The following is an 18,974-nucleotide window of genomic DNA, read 5'->3' on the forward strand; positions in this document are numbered from 1 at the left end:
CATTTTGAGCAGATAATCTCCAGCATTGGTTACCTGAAGACCTTTTACTTGTAGATTTACTCATGTTGTTATTTAGCTTCTCTAAAAGGGTGTTTTTTTTTGTATTGTTTACATTTTGGATATAAATCTGTTTCAAAGAAACTCATCAAGTTTTTGTCACTTGAGGTGGGCCATGGTGCACTCAGGACCCATACAGTCACTGTATGGGTCCTGGGTGTACTGGTAACATCAATTTTCCATTTTTAATATCCTTATCCTTGTAAAGGTAAAGGTGTTTGGTTTCAGTTTCATCAGAATATATACTCACCAGAACGGCAGACGGGCAAGCAAGCCCAACCCCTCACAGTGGTGCCCAAGCGTAGCAGTGGCCTCCCCAGTAAACACATTAAACTCACGGTCCCGGGCTAGGGTCGATCTTCTGCCATGCAAATACTAGGCGAAAACGTTGCGACTGTACTAGTCAGGAGGCTATGGGACATTTCGTTACGAAAGATGGTATTGCTCCCTTATAGCGTTTTATATGTATATATTATATATATATATATATATATATATATATATATATATATATATATATATATATATATATATATATAAAATGGATTGTTACTCGGGTTAAACAGAGTAGATAAGTCCAGACTCGTTGAAATTGGTTAGAGCAGTTGTCACAGTTTTTCTTGCGTTTTTAATCATTAATACAAATTAAATATTTTTTTCCATTTCATTACCAAAATTATATATATGGAGTTGGTGGAAGGTTGTTGCAGCAGTGAAAAGTTTCTACAAAGGTAGTAAAGCATGTTTTAGGATAGGAAATGAAGTGAGTAATTGGTTTCCGGTGAGAGTGGGGCTGAGACAGGGATGTGTGATGTCGCCGTGGTTATTTAACTTGTATGTTGATGGAGTGGTGAGAGAGGTGAATGCTCGAGTGCTTGGACGAGGATTAAAACTGGTAGACGAGAATGACCATGAAATTGAATGGGAGGTAAATCAGTTGTTGTTTGCAGATGATACTGTACTGGTTGCAGACGTGTAAGAGAAGCTTGACCGATTAGTGACAGAATTTGGAAGGGCGTGTGTGAGAAGGAAGTTGAGAGTTAATGTGGGTAAGAGTAAGGTTATGAGATGTACGAGAAGGGAAGGTGGTGCAAGGTTGAATGTCATGTTGAATAGTGTTACTCGAGGAGGTGGATCAGTTTAAGTACTTAGGGTCTGTTGTTGCAGCAAATGGTGGAGTGGAAGCAGAAGTACGTCAGAGTGAATGAAGGGTGCAAAGTGTTAGGGGCAGTTAAGGGAGTAGTAAAAAATAGAGGGTTGGGCATGAATGTAAAGAAGGTTCTATATGGGAAAGTGATTGTACCAACTGTGATGTATGGATCGGAGTTGTGGGGAATGAAAGTGACGGAGAGACAAAAATTGAATGTGTTTGAGATGAAAGGTCTAAGGAGTATGGCTGGTGTAACTCGAGTAGATAGGGTTAGGAACGAAGTGGTGAGGGTGAGAACGGGTGTAAGAAATGAGTTAGCAGCTAGAGTGGATATGAATGTGTTGAGGTGGTTTGGCCATGTTGAGAGAATGGAAAATGGCTGTCTGCTAAAGAAGGTGATGAATGCAAAAGTTGATGGGAGAAGTACAAGAGGAAGGCCAAGGGTTGGGTGGATGGATGGAGTGAAGAGAGCTCTGGGTGATAGGAGGATAGATGTGAGAGAGGCAAGAGAGCATGCTAGAAATGGGAATGAATGGCGAGCAATTGTGACGCAGTTCCGGTAGGCCCTGCTGCTTCCTCCGGTGCCTTAGATGACCGCGGAGGTAGCAGCAGTAGGGGATTCAGCGTTATGAAGCTTCATCTGTGGTAGATAACGGGGGAGGGTGGGCTGTGGCACCCTAGCAGTACCAGCCGAACTTGGTTGAGTCCTTTGTCAGGCTGGGAGGAACGTAGAGAGGAGAGGTCCCCTGTTTTGTTTTATTTGTTTGATGTCGGCTACCCCCCAAAATTGGGGGAAGTGGCTTGGTATATGTATGTACGTATTACTAATTTTGTCGGGAAAAAAATGGCATAGTTATAATGATAGACTCGACCAACTATTAATTTTGTCCGAAAAAATTACATAGTTATAATGATATAGACTCTCCAACTACTAATTTTGCCAGAAAAAAAATTTATATAGTTATAATGATATACTCGACCATATTCATGAGCAGCCTAGCTTGTAAATGCCCTCTTAAATGGATGTGTTAGTACACGGTGTTTAGATAAATCTCATTTGCAAATTGTTAATACTTACAAGAGCTGCAAACCGCCGCTGTTAAAAATGACTAAATTGCAACTGTCAACACTAACTGGCAACCGCTCAAATACGCCATAAAAATGTAAACTGCTTCAGTCCAGATGGTAGCGATGCCACCTGAATATGATGAGAGAAAACCGTGTAAATTGGCATATATCGAGAGAATTACTCCTTCATTTGGCCCATTAATGCATGTTAAATGTAAACAGCCTATCTTAAAATAGTGATTATAATTTTACGAAGGAATTTACCACATGTGTGATAGAGAAGGTGAGATGATATGTTACACATTTGATAACGTAATTATGCCAGAGCTTTTTATTTAGTAAAATGCAAGATTCTGCTGTTTTTTATATTCTTGGATATGCTTGAGAGAGAGAGAGAGAGAGAGAGAGAGAGAGAGAGAGAGAGAGAGAGAGAGAGAGAGAGAGAGAGGAGAGAGAGAGAGAGAGAGAGAGAGAGAGAGATTTCACAACGAATCGACTGTATGGGCATCCGAAGCGTTTTTTTTTTTTTTTTTCAATAGCAAAACTTACTTGCTGCTTCAATTTAAAAATATTTTGTTAACGGTACCTGCCTAAGTGAAACTCAAGTAACCGTCAAAGATAGATGCATTTTGTGTTACTCGGTGTAAAAACACGGCATTCTTACCTCAGAAAACATTGCTTATGGTTTTGAGACTCGAGGAAAAAAACAGTAGTTTTTTTCCCACGTCTGATCCTGTACCTGCAACTTTTCAAGAGCTAGAATTATTGAAGTCGATCTGTGTTGCAGATTCAAGGTCAGTGATAACTATTCACCTTCAAAGGGGGGACCGTCCTGCATCGCCAATAGCAAGGGATTAAAGTTATGATTATCGTAAAGTTTTTCCGCACGTTAATAATAACCTACGAAATAGAAGATAGACACATACGAAATAAACTAAAATATAACAGAGATTGAATAGCATTTTTGACAAAACTACTCTCAAATTTATATGGATATATGATTCTAGACTATCTCCACCCAGGTTTCCCTAGTTATTATAATTATTGCATTTACTAATAATAATATTAATTATGACAATAACAATTAGATAAATAGAGAGCTACTAACAGAGATACTTGGAAGGCAATCCATTTATTGAGTCCCTCTTAAACTCGTTAGTTCCTGTAGTCGCTCTAATCTCCCCATCCTTGTGAGCTAAAAATGCGGGGTTTTGGGGGAGAATATAGGTCTATCTGCTGGGTCATCAGCAGCCATTACTTGGCCCTCCTTGGTCCTAGCTTGGGTGAAGAAGGGTCTTGGGTTCTGATCATATGTATGGTCAGTCTCTAGGGCACTGTCCTGTTCGATAGGGCAATGTCACTGTCCCTTGCCTCTGCTATTCATGAGCGACCTTTAAAACCTTTAAAGGTTGAAGTTCAGCATACATAGTCTGTTACTATTTTCTTTTGTGATTGGGTTATGCAGTTGTGTAGGTGTGATTTGGAGCTTTTGTATCTACATCCTATTAATATTATATTAATATTTTCTGAGATCTGTCTAGAGAATTATCGAAAGTATTCAGGGTATTCTGAAAGAAGGAAATAAAAAATGTCTTATAATCTAGTTTGGACAAAATGGATGAAATTTTGCTGTCGGGTGAGCTAGACTTCAATTGGATTTATGTTTTTCTTTTCGTGTTTTTTATTTGCTTTTTACTGTTAATTCTTTTAATTCTTAAGGTACTTAAGAACGAACTGGTATTTTTTTTCTTGAACTGTTCTCTCTATAGATAAGATTTTCTTCTAATTATACATACATTGACTTAGATTCTTAATTCTTTTAATTCTTAAGGTACTTAAGAACGAACTGGTATTTGTTTTCTTGAACTGTTCTCTCTATAGATAAGATTTTCTTCTAATTATACATACATTGACTTAGATTCTTAATTCTTTTAATTCTTAAGGTACTTAAGAACGAACTGGTATTTGTTTTCTTGAACTGTTCTCTCTATAGATAAGATTTTCTTCTAATTATACATACATTGACTTAGATTCTTATATACATTTCAATCATGGAAGTTGAATATGTAAGAAATCTTTATAAAAATTAATAGCTTTTGTCTTGGCGCTCACTGAACCAGCTTTGATAATGTTTCCTTAATAATCTTTACTTCACAGAAATGAAATTTCAACAAGTTTTTAACACATTTCTTGATATTTCAAGAGAAATACTGTTCCACTGATAAGATTATTCATTTATGAGAGCGCGGCGTCTCCTGATTTTGCCGATGTTTATAATTGCATTCATTGTGAAATAAACATATATTTCTTTTGAAATATTATCTTCCATGGCGACGATCATTGTTTGGATGAACTCTCTCGTGATATATATTTTAGGTTTTTATGTTTGGCTATTCAGTATTTCATAAGCATTTTACGTTTTATTGAATGAGCATGTGAACATCGTCGGTACAACGTACGAACCTATCTAAAGTGTACTTTTATAAACATTGATATAGAATACAACCTGTATACAGGGTTGTGGTGGCCGATGTGGTAACGTCCCTGTCTGGTGAACGCCAAAATTTAGTTCGAGTCCTGCTCAAACTTGGTAGTTCTTTTGGTCACTGCAACCTCACCATCCTTGTGAGCTAAGGGTGAGGGGGGGGGGGCTTGTGGTTGGGGAGCCTATAGGTTTATCTGCTGACCATTCAGCAGCCATTGCCTGACCCTTCTTGGTCCTTGCGTTGATCATATGTATATATATGGTTAGTCTCTAGGACATTGCCCTGCTTGATAGGGCAATGTCACTGCCCCTTGCCTCTGCCATTCATGAACGGCCTTTAATCTTTTAAACATCTACGGAGTTGCACCTGCCCGCTGAATGGTCTCCCAGACCCCAGCGCTGGGCCATGTGACCCAAATTAGTTATTGCAATATTTTTATCCCTCTTGTGATACTTGTATCAAGTAGGAAATAGGCATTGGAAAGATTCCAAGCTACGGCGAGTGTTGGCACACTCTTGCTTTCTATATATTATTTTAGGAATAACCCCGTGACGTGATTGCATATGTCATTGACGTGTGTGTCTGTCACTTAGATAAGCTGTGGATTATTTATTTATGTTAACTCTTACACTGTTAAAAAAACCGCAATTTTAATCGGGAATTTTGCATAGAAATATACTGCTCTCAGCCATATTTCAGTAAACACATGTGATCGTAATTTTTACCGTACTTTGTTAAAATCTTTTACGGGTTGGTGACCGTAATAACACTCCTTAACGTCAATATTTCCGTTTTTTGAAACTGTAAATGCCTGGCAACATTTATTCCTGGATTTTTGCTGTTTTTACAACAATTTTTAACAGTATAATTAATGTCATTTGCAAGAATATTTTAGAATTTTTTTGGTCTCATAATTACAACAGCTTTAATATGTTGCAGTGGTTCGTACCAGGAAGTTCTCCATGCATTATCCTCTGACAAAGGCAGTCTGGGGTACATAGATGCATACATACATACTGTACATACACTCACTGTGAATGAAGTAAAGAAGACGCTTGCTTATTTCAAGAGTGGTCGACCTTCATAGCTGCAAACACATGCACACATACATTGCAATCTTATGCACTGTTATTGAATGTATTGGGCCTATTAGGTCTGAAAATTATATTTCAGTTATACATTACTGAAGGAAAGTAATGTAAACCAAGACTATTTGCCTTGGCTTTTTCAATTCTTTTATTTCTTTATATAAAACATGATAACCGACACAGATTTCATAGTAGCTATAAATTTGCTAAAAGAGAAAACTATTCACTTGAGATGTACTGTATTTTATTATTGTGCTTGGGCTAATGCAAGGCCATAAGTCCTCAAGAAAGAAAGAAATAGATAAATGGTATAAAAGGGGGGAGGGTTTGGCTCAGTCCCGTTGCAAGTAATAAACTTGATTTTGTGAACAGGAAATGTTACAAGGCAATGGATGCTGAAGCTGAAGATAATTCTAAAAATAGCTCTCTAAGTCAATGAGCTGTTTACCGTTTAGCTGCGAATATTGGAGAGAGAGAGAGAGAGAGAGAGAGAGAGAGAGAGAGAGAGAGAGAGAGAGAGAGAGAGAGAGAGAGAGAGAGAGAGAGAGAGAGAGAGAGTATGCAGTGGACAGGAATATGATGGTGTGACGAGGTGATGCATCATTGATAAATCGAATTGTTTTAGAATCAAACGTATCAAGTGGGAAATTAAAGAATAAACGCATCAGTGTGAGAGCAATACTCTACTTAGGGACCAAATTATTAATGAAAAGGAAACACGAATAGTCGACGAAAAATGTAGACTAGAAAAAGGAAAAAGGTAAGCGAAGGAAGAGATACCATTAGAAGACCACTTGGGATGAAGAAGCGAGTAGATGGTTCAAGAACAGTTATGAGTTGAATCAAGTGGAAAATAACATGCTCGGAGGAAAGGAATGAAGTCATAAGTCAAAGTATGTGATTCTTGGATGGTTTTTGGACAATGAAAAATATTTTGACTAAGTCCAGCAGAGATGACCTAATGACTGGAAGGTGTCAGGGTAATGAAAAATGGTTGGCTAAAGCGCATTGAGGTGAGTAAGCACGAAGGTGCTAGAGCAGTGGTTCCCAAACTTTTTTTTGCCATTTCCCCCCTGCACCCAGTTCAACCTTCCAGAAAAGAGTAGTTAAAACACACTTGAGACTATTTACTGATTTATTTTTCTAATGTACAAATTTACTGATAAACATATAATTAGAGTACATTGGATAGAGAGCAGCCCTCATACTCGTCTGCCTTAGAAATGGGCATGACACCCCAATTTTCCGCTTCGCTTATCATGTCAGTGAGAACTGATATGATCATATCTCAACTGAATGGCTAACAACAAATTGTCGCATGTACTTTGGGGACATTTTCAGGTTGTTTTAGTTAGTTGGTAGTGTAATTATTTCCCCCATGGAAGCTTCAATTTTCCCCCCAGGGGGAAATTTTCCCCAGGTTGGAAACCACTGTGCTAGAGCAACAATAAATCATTCTGAAGTTCAGTAGAGATGACCCAACATTGCAGTGGCAACAATATTGGACGGAGAGGTATAACAGTTCAATAATGTTGGGTTCCAGCACATGTAGGTGTGTCCGGGAATGAGAAGGCAGATTCACTGGCTAAGGAGGCTGCATCCGACTTGCTGCCAAGAAGGTATCCCATTCCCTGTAATGATTTCTTACCTGACATCAAGAAATTGGTTTGCAATAAATGGCAACAGCAATGGGATAGTCAAGATGGCAATAAAATGAGGGAAGTAACAAATGACATATCTCCTTGGAGGTATAATATGATGCCCCGAAAATGGGAGACGTCTCTTTGTCGTCTCCCTATTGGTCACACTCGGTTGACATATGAGTTTCTGCTGAAGGGCCAACACCAACCGTATTGTGACAGCTGTTTAGTACCTCTAACAGTAAGGCATTTGTTGACCGAATGCCCCAATTATAACAACTTGCGGAATAGATATTTGTTTGAGGCTCGAGGTGAGGGTGGCAGGTTCATCCTTGCCAAGATTCTTGGAAATGATGTGTCCTACCATGCAAGTGGCATTTTTAGATTTATTTCAGAAGCAGGTCTTCTGAAAAATATTTAACTTTTATGACATTCAATTTTTGATATTTTAACTGAATACTCTTTAATTTTTTATTTTATTTCATTTTTTATTTTTGTATACATAAATTAAATGTTACCGGCGTCAATGACCTTAGATGTCAGGATGCCTGAAAACTTTAAATCATTCATTCTCCAAAATCCAACGGATATTACTAAACGTTATGGAGGTGTCAGTGCAACCCCAAATTATTTTTTTTAATTACCACAAATATTACTATATGTCTAGGGGGCATCGGGATAACGACATTTGATTTTTTTAAAGTTTTGCAAGCATAACTATCAATGGTGTATTGGAAACTTTATTGGGAACCATACTTGTGTTTTAATTACAGAATGTTTCCTCAATGAGTTTTAAGTCACAGAGTTAGTCTGAAAATATTTGCTTTCATGATAGCCTGAATCTTCTTATTTTTACCCGTTTCCGAGCCCTTGCTTAGGGAGTCTATAGCTTTAAGAATAATAAGGGTCAAGAATGAGTTAGATATAACTTGGAATTATATTGTATTGTAAAACCAACTCTTAATTAGAAAAAACATCATGATCAGTTAGGGAAGGGAGGCGTCTAAATTTTAAGAAAGCTATTTCTAAGTAAGTGTTAAAGAATAGGAATTTCAATTTATTGTATGGTTAATGTGACCTTCATAATTTGCATCATTATAGGTATAGTAGTAAACCATTCAGAGTATTATATATTGATTTCCTTTCCTTTTCAGGTTCTCAGTCATGGAGTGCGATGTATGTCAGCAGGACAGTCATTTAAGGTAAGTTAAAATATCTTAACCAATTAATATTCAAACTTCATGATATGCGCATAGAATCATTATTTATTCTCTCTGGTTATGACTCAAGGAAGTGGCGGTATTATTATTATTAGGATTCCCTTTTAGAGGAATGCTATTGTTTTGGGTATTATTATTATTATTATTATTATTATTATTATTATTATTATTATTGTTGTTGTTGTTGTTGTTGTTGTTGTTGTTGTTGTTGTTGTTGTTGTTGTTATTCTTTCCGCGCGTTTTTTTTTCCGCAAGAAATCTGAAATTATTATCATAGTTAGCCTATGGTAAGAATATGCCATAGACCCAGTTTAAGTGACCTTGACCTACTTTTCAAGGTCACAGGGGCTTTAAAGGCAAAATTTGTAAAATGTGAAATTGACATTAGGCCTAAAGTATAAGCTGTATGGATAAGGGCCTTATGGACAATGATACAGAGGTAAATCCCCAGATATTGCCCTACTTTAATGCAAGTAGGTGAAGGTCAAGGTCGCTAATGGCCAAACCGGGTCGAAACAGGTTTGTTTCCGAGATCTCAAAAACTGGAAGGCCCAGAGCCCTGATCTTAGTTGCATATGGTGCCCTATATATTTATCTAAGGTTAGCCTAACTTTTGTAGTGACTGCTTAATTACTTTGTTTAATATATGTTTTTTACTATTTTTGACATTGCAGAAATCGTGACTTTGGCAATTTCTCCATGAAACACTGTTTTTTTGGTCATAGCATGTTATAGTAAACTACCCCAAACATATGCATAAAACCTCCAAATCAAATGTCAAATTTGACCTTGACCCTCATTTTCAAGGTCATATGGGTATTTCTTGGAAAAAAAATTGACGTGGGCTAACATCTTTTACTGATTGACAAAAGCATTTCCACACCTATTTTGCAGGGGAATCCTCCGCCACTGGCTTTAGCCAGTCACAGTCTAGTTATTATTATTATTATTATTATTATTATTATATATATATATATATATATATATATATATATATATATATATATATATATATATATATATATATATATATATATATATTTGATAGTAACACACACACATTTCAAAATTCAGGTTAAGTTTTGAATTTCCTGCTCATATGGAAATTATTTTTTTTATACGTTAATTTTTATTTTTTTTAAATCTTTAAACTAATTTAAGAATAATTTTCAAATAAATTACTTACAAAACTGACTAGAATTTCTAAGTACCCATTTCATATTTTCAAACTTCAGCAAGACTCACTGGCACATGACATCCATCATTGATGTTAATAGGAGAGAGAGAGAGAGAGAGAGAGAGAGAGAGAGAGAGAGAGAGAGAGAGAGAGAGAGAGAGAGAGAGAGAGAGAGGATAGTTTTAGTTATGAAACTCATTAAGATCTCCAAAATATAATTTTCTCCTTCTTTGCAGGCATCAGAACTTCAAATTGAGTTCTGCACACCAGACCAGCTCAAGAAAAAGCCCCCAGTTTCTGATCTAGTGTTTGGACGTCACTTTACAGATCACATGTTAGAAATTTACTGGGATGCCTCTTCAGGGTGGGGTCAGCCAAGAATAACGCCTTTTCACGACCTCAGAATGCACCCAGCCGCCAAAGTATTGCACTACTCTGTAGAGGTAATTCATATTCAGTTGTCAATGTTCAGTTCTATCTGTATTAGTATGTCTGCATTGAGAAAGATATTTCTTTCTTAGATTATACCATTTGGACTATCTGATAGTCCGTATTATTTTTTTTAAACTTTTCCTGTCTGTGCTACAGATTGGAGACTTTTGTTTCCTGTCTTCATTGCTGGGGGCAATGACTGACTGTCTAAGAGGTCCAGTCTGGAAATAAGATGCAGGCAATCTGTGTGTGTGTGTGTGTGTGTGTGTGTGTATGTCTTCATTGTGGACTATCTGATAGTCCGTAATATTTTTGTAAAACTTTAACTGTCTATGCCACAAATCGGAGACTTCTGTTTCCTGTCTTCATAGCTGGGGCTATGACTGACTGTCTAAGAGCCCCCGTCCGGAAATAGGTTCGGCCAATCTGTGCGTGTGTGTGTGTGCATGTGTGTGTCTTCATTGAAGTACCCCCTCCCTTACCAGCTGACCCTCCTCCGGATGTCCCATCCTTCCAGTTGCCCAACAGTGCTGAATGACCATCCGGACCTCATAATCAGGTCATATGACCCTTAATTCCATAAATTCAAATTCCACTTTGGGATTTAAGCTTGGTTTAGGATAACTGTATAGAATGTTGCCATACAGTATTTTCTATAGTGGAAACATACTTTAAGTAAATATTTAGCTTTTAGTAGGAGGGAAAGTTGATCTGTAGTCTGAAGAAAATGCCACTCCCTCATTCTAAAGACTTGGACTGGGAAAATCTTTAGTTTAAGATTTCAGATTTGATTTCTACATTTCATTAATCTCCAATGAACATTTTTTTTTTCATTTTGTTTCATACAAAAAGATCTTAGGTTTTTCTAGTTTATGAAAATTCTGGTTAATTGGTCTCTACATGTCACATAGACAAATTCAGCAGTGAATTACCAATATGTAATATTGGTAGAGTAATGCAACTTATGCTGAATTCAGGACTTCAAGGAACTTCTAATAAGTCTGAAGAAAATGCCACTCCTCCCTCATTCTGAAGACTTGGACTGGGAAAATCTTTAGTTTAAGATTTCAGATTTGATTTCTACATTTCATTAATCCCCAGTGAACAATTATTTTTTTTTTTGTTATATACAAAAAGATCTTATATTTTTCCAATTTATGAAAATCTGGTTAATTGGTCTCTACATGTCACAGTGAATTACCAATATGTAATATTGATAGGGTAATGCAACTTATTCTGAATTCAGGACTTCAAGGAACTTCTAATAAGAAAGACGAAAAAGGCATGGGCATTTTTCCTATAACTAGGTGAACATAAGCATGATAAGGTAATATCCCAAGTGATCATTGGATCGTTCAGCCTTGCAGGACTTTGCACACAGTAAGAGAATAGCCTGCATAAAAACCATTTGTATAATGAAACAACAATAGAGAAAAATGGAGCCATTGATAAAAAGTAAATGTGGATTTTAATGTAATACATAAATTTATATTCTTTTTGACACATAATTCAGTTTCCCATATCCCTACTTGTGCATGATCTACAGTGTGATGGGAAAATTTGATCCTTCCTCTGAGATGAAGAGGGTCTCTTCTAAGATGGGTATGTTGTCTGTATACAATGCTTTAGGTTTAGGGTATGCAATTCAGCAAAATGTGTGGTCAAACTATGCACTCTAATTATTGTTACTCTTCGCTTGCCTCTTAGAGGAGGCTGTTTACAATGATGGAATCTTGTAAGGAATGGGTTCATCAGAGACGGACAATACTATGAAGGGAGAGGATATGTAACGGCTCCTCACCTATCTTTCTCCTTAGATTCCTAGACTGGGTTAAGTCTGTTAAGGGTGCAGATATCTATGGTTATCTACGGATACGTCCCTGATTATACACGATATCTTAGGATAGTCGTTCCGGGGGTTAGAACCCTGTGATACCTGACAGTAATTCTCTTGTAATATCACTCGCAGAAATATTATATAGTAGGAAGCTGCCGGAAGGACCTTCCATCAGGACGTCATGGCTATCTCACTCAAAAATAGATTTTTCCAACATCAAAATCCGTTTTTTAATTCTATACCAATTACTATATATGATAGCTTTCCAGCAGTGTAGATATTTATGATGATTTGGTAATATACTGTACAGTAATTCTTAGTCTGATTGGTGAACTCCAATAATTTCTAAGCCTTACAAAATCTGGCAGTCTCCTTGACATTAAAGTTAGAAATTAATTAATTTATTTGATTAAAGGGAATCTATCAAAATATTAGTGACCTTTTAAATCAGAGCAGCTTCTCTGATAAATATGGTTACATGCCTAAGACATTCTTTGTTGTGTTTTAGCTTTCCCTTTTTTATAGCTCAAATATCCCTTCTCTCAGATATTTTATTGTGATTTGTTCAAATGCTGGAAAATGGTAAATTCAGCAGGGGATTACATGTTCCAGCAACACTTAATATTTGAATTAGTATACAAAGCACATACAGTAGATGATGTTAGGATTGATAAGTGGACAAGTCACTTTTTCCCTGTGTAATTTAAAAGCAGGTGCTATTTGACAAGGTTATTTGGGTTTTCTTTACATAAGTTCCTTATTAAGGCAGTGTCATATATAAACTGAGGACTGCCATTGGTTTGCTTCATATTACCCTTCCAGAAGTTTTATGGGCAGGTTTTGAGAACAGTACACCTTAAGACCAATTTGGTTAATAAAAGTATTTAAATACTGTAGAGTGGAGTTACTCAGAAAAGTTTGGCCACATTGAAATATTGTATTGGATACTTTTTATGAGATAAAAATTATAAATAATTTTGAGACCTACAGGTAAAAATTCAATATACAGTAAAGAGAATTTGAGGACATATCTTACTTCACGTGAAGTACAGCGGTGAAATCCTCAAGCAATACAGTATAAACAGGCATAGAAATAGTCATCTTATGATGATGGTCATATCTGGAATGGATTGATCAACCTTGGAAATTCTTTTCCACCTGAATTCACTGATAGGCTACCACAGCTGAGATGTTTAAGTGCTTGCCTTGTGGATTGCAGTATCCACTAATGTCATAGGTTTGAACTCTCACTATACTGGTGTTCCCATGGGTAAGAATCTTTACTTCCTCAGGTGAAGTAATTTCCTGGAGTTTTTTACCTTGAGAATATAAATCCATTAAGCATGTGTGGCACCAAATTTATTATAAAATGGGGGTGTCCCTTTCCTATAGTAAATATTGTCAATAGGGGCCTGTCCTACAGCAATCCTTGTAGCAATTTACTAGTGATTTTCATAATTGTTTCCTTAGCTTTGAGCAGAAGGATTCACATGAATTTCCCATGTCTCTACTGACTTGGTTATGTTTAGTTCTTGGGGAACAGTAACTTTGATTTAAGGGAGGTACGAGCTGGGTTATCGATAGTAAGTATATGTCATCGCAAAGTATCAACTGCTGTCTTTCTTCCATGAACTCATTGCAATCTTGTCTTTCTTTTTGTGCTAGTGTGGATTGTAAGAATGAACTTGCTCAGGAGCTATTATTAAGACTGCACCATGGACTTTAATTGTCTTAAATGTGATAGTGGGTGAAGATGTAAGAAATAATGATATTCAGAGGATACTTTGAATGCTTCTACAATTCAGTGTACTGTACGTACTTTATTCGGAAAAAATGTTACTGAAAAATTTTAGTAATGCTAAAACTATTTATATGAATATCTCTTGATTGGGTTGAGTGACCCATATCATGAAGGTATCTCAGTCATGTAAATTACACGACAGATTGGAGTTGATGACTTCCCAATATGCATTATGTTGGCATTTTTTGTGGCCTTTCTTGTGTAGTAACTACTACTTTTAGCATTCACTCTATAGAGTATTGTATACAAAATGTTCATATATTGTACATATAAAAAAAGGCATATGTATTTAAAAAAATTTAAAATTTTAAAATGTAGGTGCTTGAAAAATATAAATGTAATCAAATTTGGAAAGTCATATGCATTATGTATACTAGATATTCCTACTAATTTTCATTGTATTTCCCTAAATTTATGTACAATACTTGATAACCACAACTAAATATTGAAGTAACTAAACACTACCAATCTAATAATTCCATAATTTTTTTCATTGTGTTCTAATCTCTTGGACATCTTTAAAAAATGCTGTGTATATTCTGCTTTTCTTGCTTGGATGCAAATAACTTCCAGCAATACTGAATGAACTGTAGCTAATATTTGTAGTTTTTAATGAAGTTTTTTAGTTGTGAAGATTTTTGTAGTCTGAAAGAATTCCTAGAGTTTAAAGTTAATGTAACACATTGTCATTAGGCATCTTTTTATTCATTTTTCTTTATAGTTATTCGAAGGCATGAAGGCTTTTAGAGGAAATGATGATGAAATTAGACTATTTCGACCAGAAAAAAATATGGAACGTATGAATAGAACTGCAGCCAGGTCATCTCTACCCACTTTTGATGGGGCAGAGTTGATTGAACTTCTCAAGAAAATAGTCGGCATAGATCAAGAGTGGGTCCCCCATGCGGAATCATCTAGTCTTTATTTACGTCCTACCATGATTGGAACAGAAGTAAGTATTTTTTACCATTCTTTCCCTATTTTACCATAGGGTTAAGTAATCTCTGATTTAAATGAAGTTCATTATACTTGAAGCATTTAATTGTCAGAAAAGTGTATGTTATATGTATATGATTGCATTAATTTGTTCAGACCATAAGTCTGAAATTTTCACCAATGACTAGATACCTTAAAGGATATTGGGCATTGTCACTGCCAAAGAAAAGGATGCAGGTTTTAAAGAACGTGACACCAAAATTGAAAAAATAAAGGAAGGGGGAATGAAGGGAAATTATAATATAATGTAGTAAGTTTCTGTAATATATGGTATCTAAAGGCTAGTAAATAGAGGTCTCTCAAATACTGAAGTGGTTTGGACCTGTAATGAAAATTGGGAGTGAGAAGTCAGTTATAAAAGTATTATAGAACTACTAGAATAAAGACCTAGAGGAATGCTTAGAAATTCATTGAAAATCTACATATGAGTAGATCTCTGTATACTAGATGCGATTTCAGGCATACTGTATGGAGAAGAGGACCCATTTTACATTCAACTCTTAGATGATGCTCAAAAGACAAAATAATTTTAGAAATTACGTTGCAGATTTTAATAGACTTGCCTTCATACCAACAGCAAAATATGGCATAATACTTTAATGATGATGATTTCAGATCATGTGTCTTAACCACAGTTAAGTGTTGCAACCTTGATTTAGCACAGAATAGCTGCGAGAGAAAGTAACAATGTAATATAAATGCTGTAGCTGTGTGCGATCATTATGTAGCTGCAAGGGAAAGACTGGGATATGGTTTATGATGTGAAAATACATAACAGAGATGAAGTAATGTTTGGTATAATGCTGAAACTGGTTAGTTGTAAGGTAATATTATGAATACACAAATAAAATCACAGTTTTGAGGATTTCAGTGTTTATTTAGATTAGTTTTAAGTGCAAAATGAAGGTTTTATTTACCTGGAAAGGTTAAAGGCATGAATTTTTTAGTTATGCATTTATAAAATAAATGCATTTTCAATTAAGCAGGAAAGGATGATAGTGGAAGTTTGATTGTAGTCAATAGAATTCCTAGTAAAGCTGTAAACAGAAGAGCAATATATTGTATAATATTTTCAGTTCACTTTTGACTAGGAGAGAAGCTTATAATAGTGATATGTATCTTCTAATTAAAGGACTAAAACATTCTGACAGTAAATATGTTGTGGACATATCAAAATTCATAAGACATGGAAGTCTCAAAATTTTTCATATTTTTACTAAACGTACCAGCTATGAAAAATGGCGATTATTGCTAATTTCAAGACGTTCTTTTATAAAGGACTCTGTCAATCCTGTTTATACAAGTTATCAAAGCCCTAGACAGGAAGGACTGAAGCATTTATGCATGATGTACTGAATACAAATGAATAAACTTGACTTCAATTCATGCAAGATTCTAACTTAATGTGAAAATTCAAAATTTTATTAGCTTGATCCTGGCTTACAAAATGGCTCAAAAATATTATGTACTCACCAGTATTGTCCTGCTTATAGAAAGGTTATCATCAATGAGTGAAAAGTAGCAAATATAACTACACCATATTCTTAGAAAAGGCACAGTTGACTTGTACTTGAAAATTTTGATATTGAAAGCTAAATCCAATATAATGAAGAGGAAAAGTAAAGGTCTGTAATGATACCAAAGGTTGAGTTGTCAATTTGAAACTGTTTTACATAATTTTGCATAAATTGAGGATATGCAGAGAAATTTGAATCCCATTACACCTGTGAATTTCTTTTGTTGCTGAAGTTGTCATTTTGTGCCACATGTTCAATAGATGTGCATGTCTTTTGCTGAAATTTAAATTCTGTAATGCATTATGTATAGTACAATATATTTTCTTATACTCAGTGACAATTCTTCCAGATAATGTATTAGAGGTTAGGGAATATACAAGAGTCCTCAAAAAAACTTTGTTGTAACAAAATATTTCTTTTATTCTTTAAATATTGCAAATTTGTCAAAAGTGAAATGGTTTCTGTAAGAGCAATATGTGGTTATTTTTTATATGAAACAGTACACAAACAGTGTTGAGTGATAAATTTTTTTTTCTTATTCATTGCAGCCCACGCTAGGAGTCCAGGAGCCAACGCAAGCACTTCTTTTCGTTATCATGTCTCCAGTTGGTCCCTATTTCTCAAGTGGATTCAAACCAGTGTCCTTGCTAGCTGATCCTAAGTTTGTTAGAGCATGGCCAGGTGGATGTGGTATGATGAAGATGGGATCAAATTATGGACCAACACTTGCAATTCAGGTAAATAGTAATTTTGTTAAGTATGTTTGAGTAAGTAGAGGTTAAAGGCTATATATGTGCAATGCTCCATAGATACTTTGAACATTTGAAGTACAAAACAAATTAAACAATAGATATTACCGTTTATACTAAAGGTATTCCAGAATGTCTTTTATATGATCCAAAGCAATTAGTTTGATCATTTCAGTGAATTATCTACGTTACAGTGTTTTTTCAAGTTTTTCTCTGCTGGCACAGTAAGTGGGTGGTAAGATATTTTCCTGATTTAAGATGGTTTTGTAGACAAATGTATTTAGTTCCTTTAATATGGTGTTGATTTACTATGTTGAGGTTTAAATGTGGTAGATTAGCGAGTGCAGTACAGGTACCAATAATGTTACTGTTTCCTTTTAAAGTAAAGATGCAGACACCTGCATATTGATATTTACAATACAGAATATAGGCATTTTATTTATATCAGACTTTTTCTTCACTTTAATTACTTACAGTAAAAATCTTTGACTGGAAGCTAAGGTTGCATGGAAATCTTTTTTTTTGTTTTAAATGGAAATAAAGGGAGTTGAGGTTGGAATACCTATAGAAAATGGTGAAGTGTCTGCAGAATGTTTTTAATGAGCTTTGAAGAGCTCAAACAGGTCTTCGGGAAGAATTTTGGACTATGTTTGTGCAACTAGATAAGCCTATGATTCTAACTATGGTTTCCAAACAGGGCTTATACAATAAGACACTGAATATATTTTATTATTGAAATTTGTTGTAATCTGTAAGTTGTAAAAGGATTTTTTTTTTTAATTTGACATTAATACACATCACTTTATCATAAGAAAATAGTATAAAGGCAAAGAAAATGCTTTTTGAGGGTTGAGTACATTATCAGATGAAAAATTGAATGTATTTATTGAATGATGAGTGATGATTATTCCCCAAAGATTATAAATACAGTAGTATCATCATCATCATAAATACTTCATGTATCATCCCCTTGCTTTAAAGTGCTAGTTTCTAGTAAGGCAATGGTTTGTCTTTTATGAAAATAAAAATCCAAAAGTATACATGTTTTTAAGCATATAACTCAAGTTAAAACTGGTTCTGGAACAGCAAAATATACATTCAACATTATTGGTAGAAATTGTAAGAATCCATATTTTAAACTTAATCCAACTAATAGTTATGCCTGTATTCAGTAACCAAAGCTATTTATAAATGATAGCTAATCTACAGAGAAACTGCTGCATCAGGTCTGGGCTTCTTTTGTAGGAAATCTCTTGAACACATTTCCTCTCTTTAGTGCCAGAAGGTTTTATTTTATTTCCAGATTTGCAAAGGGATTTTTGAATGAAAGGTATACAGCATTTCTAGACTTTTTTTTTTAATCTCTTTGCAATTTATTACTCTGTTTTGGTGGTTTTCTGTGTTTTTAGAAATGCAGGTTGTTTAAAACTTTTACAATTCAAAGTTTTTTTTTTAAGCTTACTAATACAGTATTTGTATATTTTAATACAGTACAGTACTTTACATATGGAAACCTTTAAATATCCTTAATAATAGCATAATTCAGCCTATCTCCTTTTTTCAGGGTTTTCACTATGGTTGATATCAGAAAAAACTTTCCTATACTCAGAACCAGTAATAGTGGATTTTCCCTAAAATTTTACTAATCACTCCTAAAGTTGTTCAAACTTTATGAACATTTTTTAAACCAGCATGTCCTGGTCATTACTGTGTTGGTTGAATTTCCAGTTAAATTAAAGTGATTTCTGTCTGTGAT

The 18,974-nt window shown here is 35.1% G+C and overlaps 1 protein-coding gene across 2 annotated transcripts in view; it reads left to right on the top strand.

Annotated features, from left to right (window-relative positions):
- The window catches only part of Bcat (Branched chain amino acid transaminase), a 64,879-nt gene that overhangs the window by 36,733 nt on the left and 9,172 nt on the right, over nucleotides 1–18,974 (top strand). For both annotated transcript variants that reach the window (XM_068350989.1, XM_068350988.1), the window contains exons 2-5: nucleotides 8,644–8,691; nucleotides 10,123–10,329; nucleotides 14,678–14,908; nucleotides 17,018–17,206. In XM_068350989.1, the coding sequence (XP_068207090.1) occupies nucleotides 8,668–8,691; nucleotides 10,123–10,329; nucleotides 14,678–14,908; nucleotides 17,018–17,206 (651 nt within the window). In that variant the 5' untranslated portion in view covers nucleotides 8,644–8,667. The remainder of the gene's footprint in view (nucleotides 1–8,643; nucleotides 8,692–10,122; nucleotides 10,330–14,677; nucleotides 14,909–17,017; nucleotides 17,207–18,974) is intronic.

Source organism: Palaemon carinicauda, chromosome 27 (genome assembly GCF_036898095.1).
Source record: "Palaemon carinicauda isolate YSFRI2023 chromosome 27, ASM3689809v2, whole genome shotgun sequence".
Classification (NCBI taxonomy): domain Eukaryota; kingdom Metazoa; phylum Arthropoda; class Malacostraca; order Decapoda; family Palaemonidae; genus Palaemon; species Palaemon carinicauda.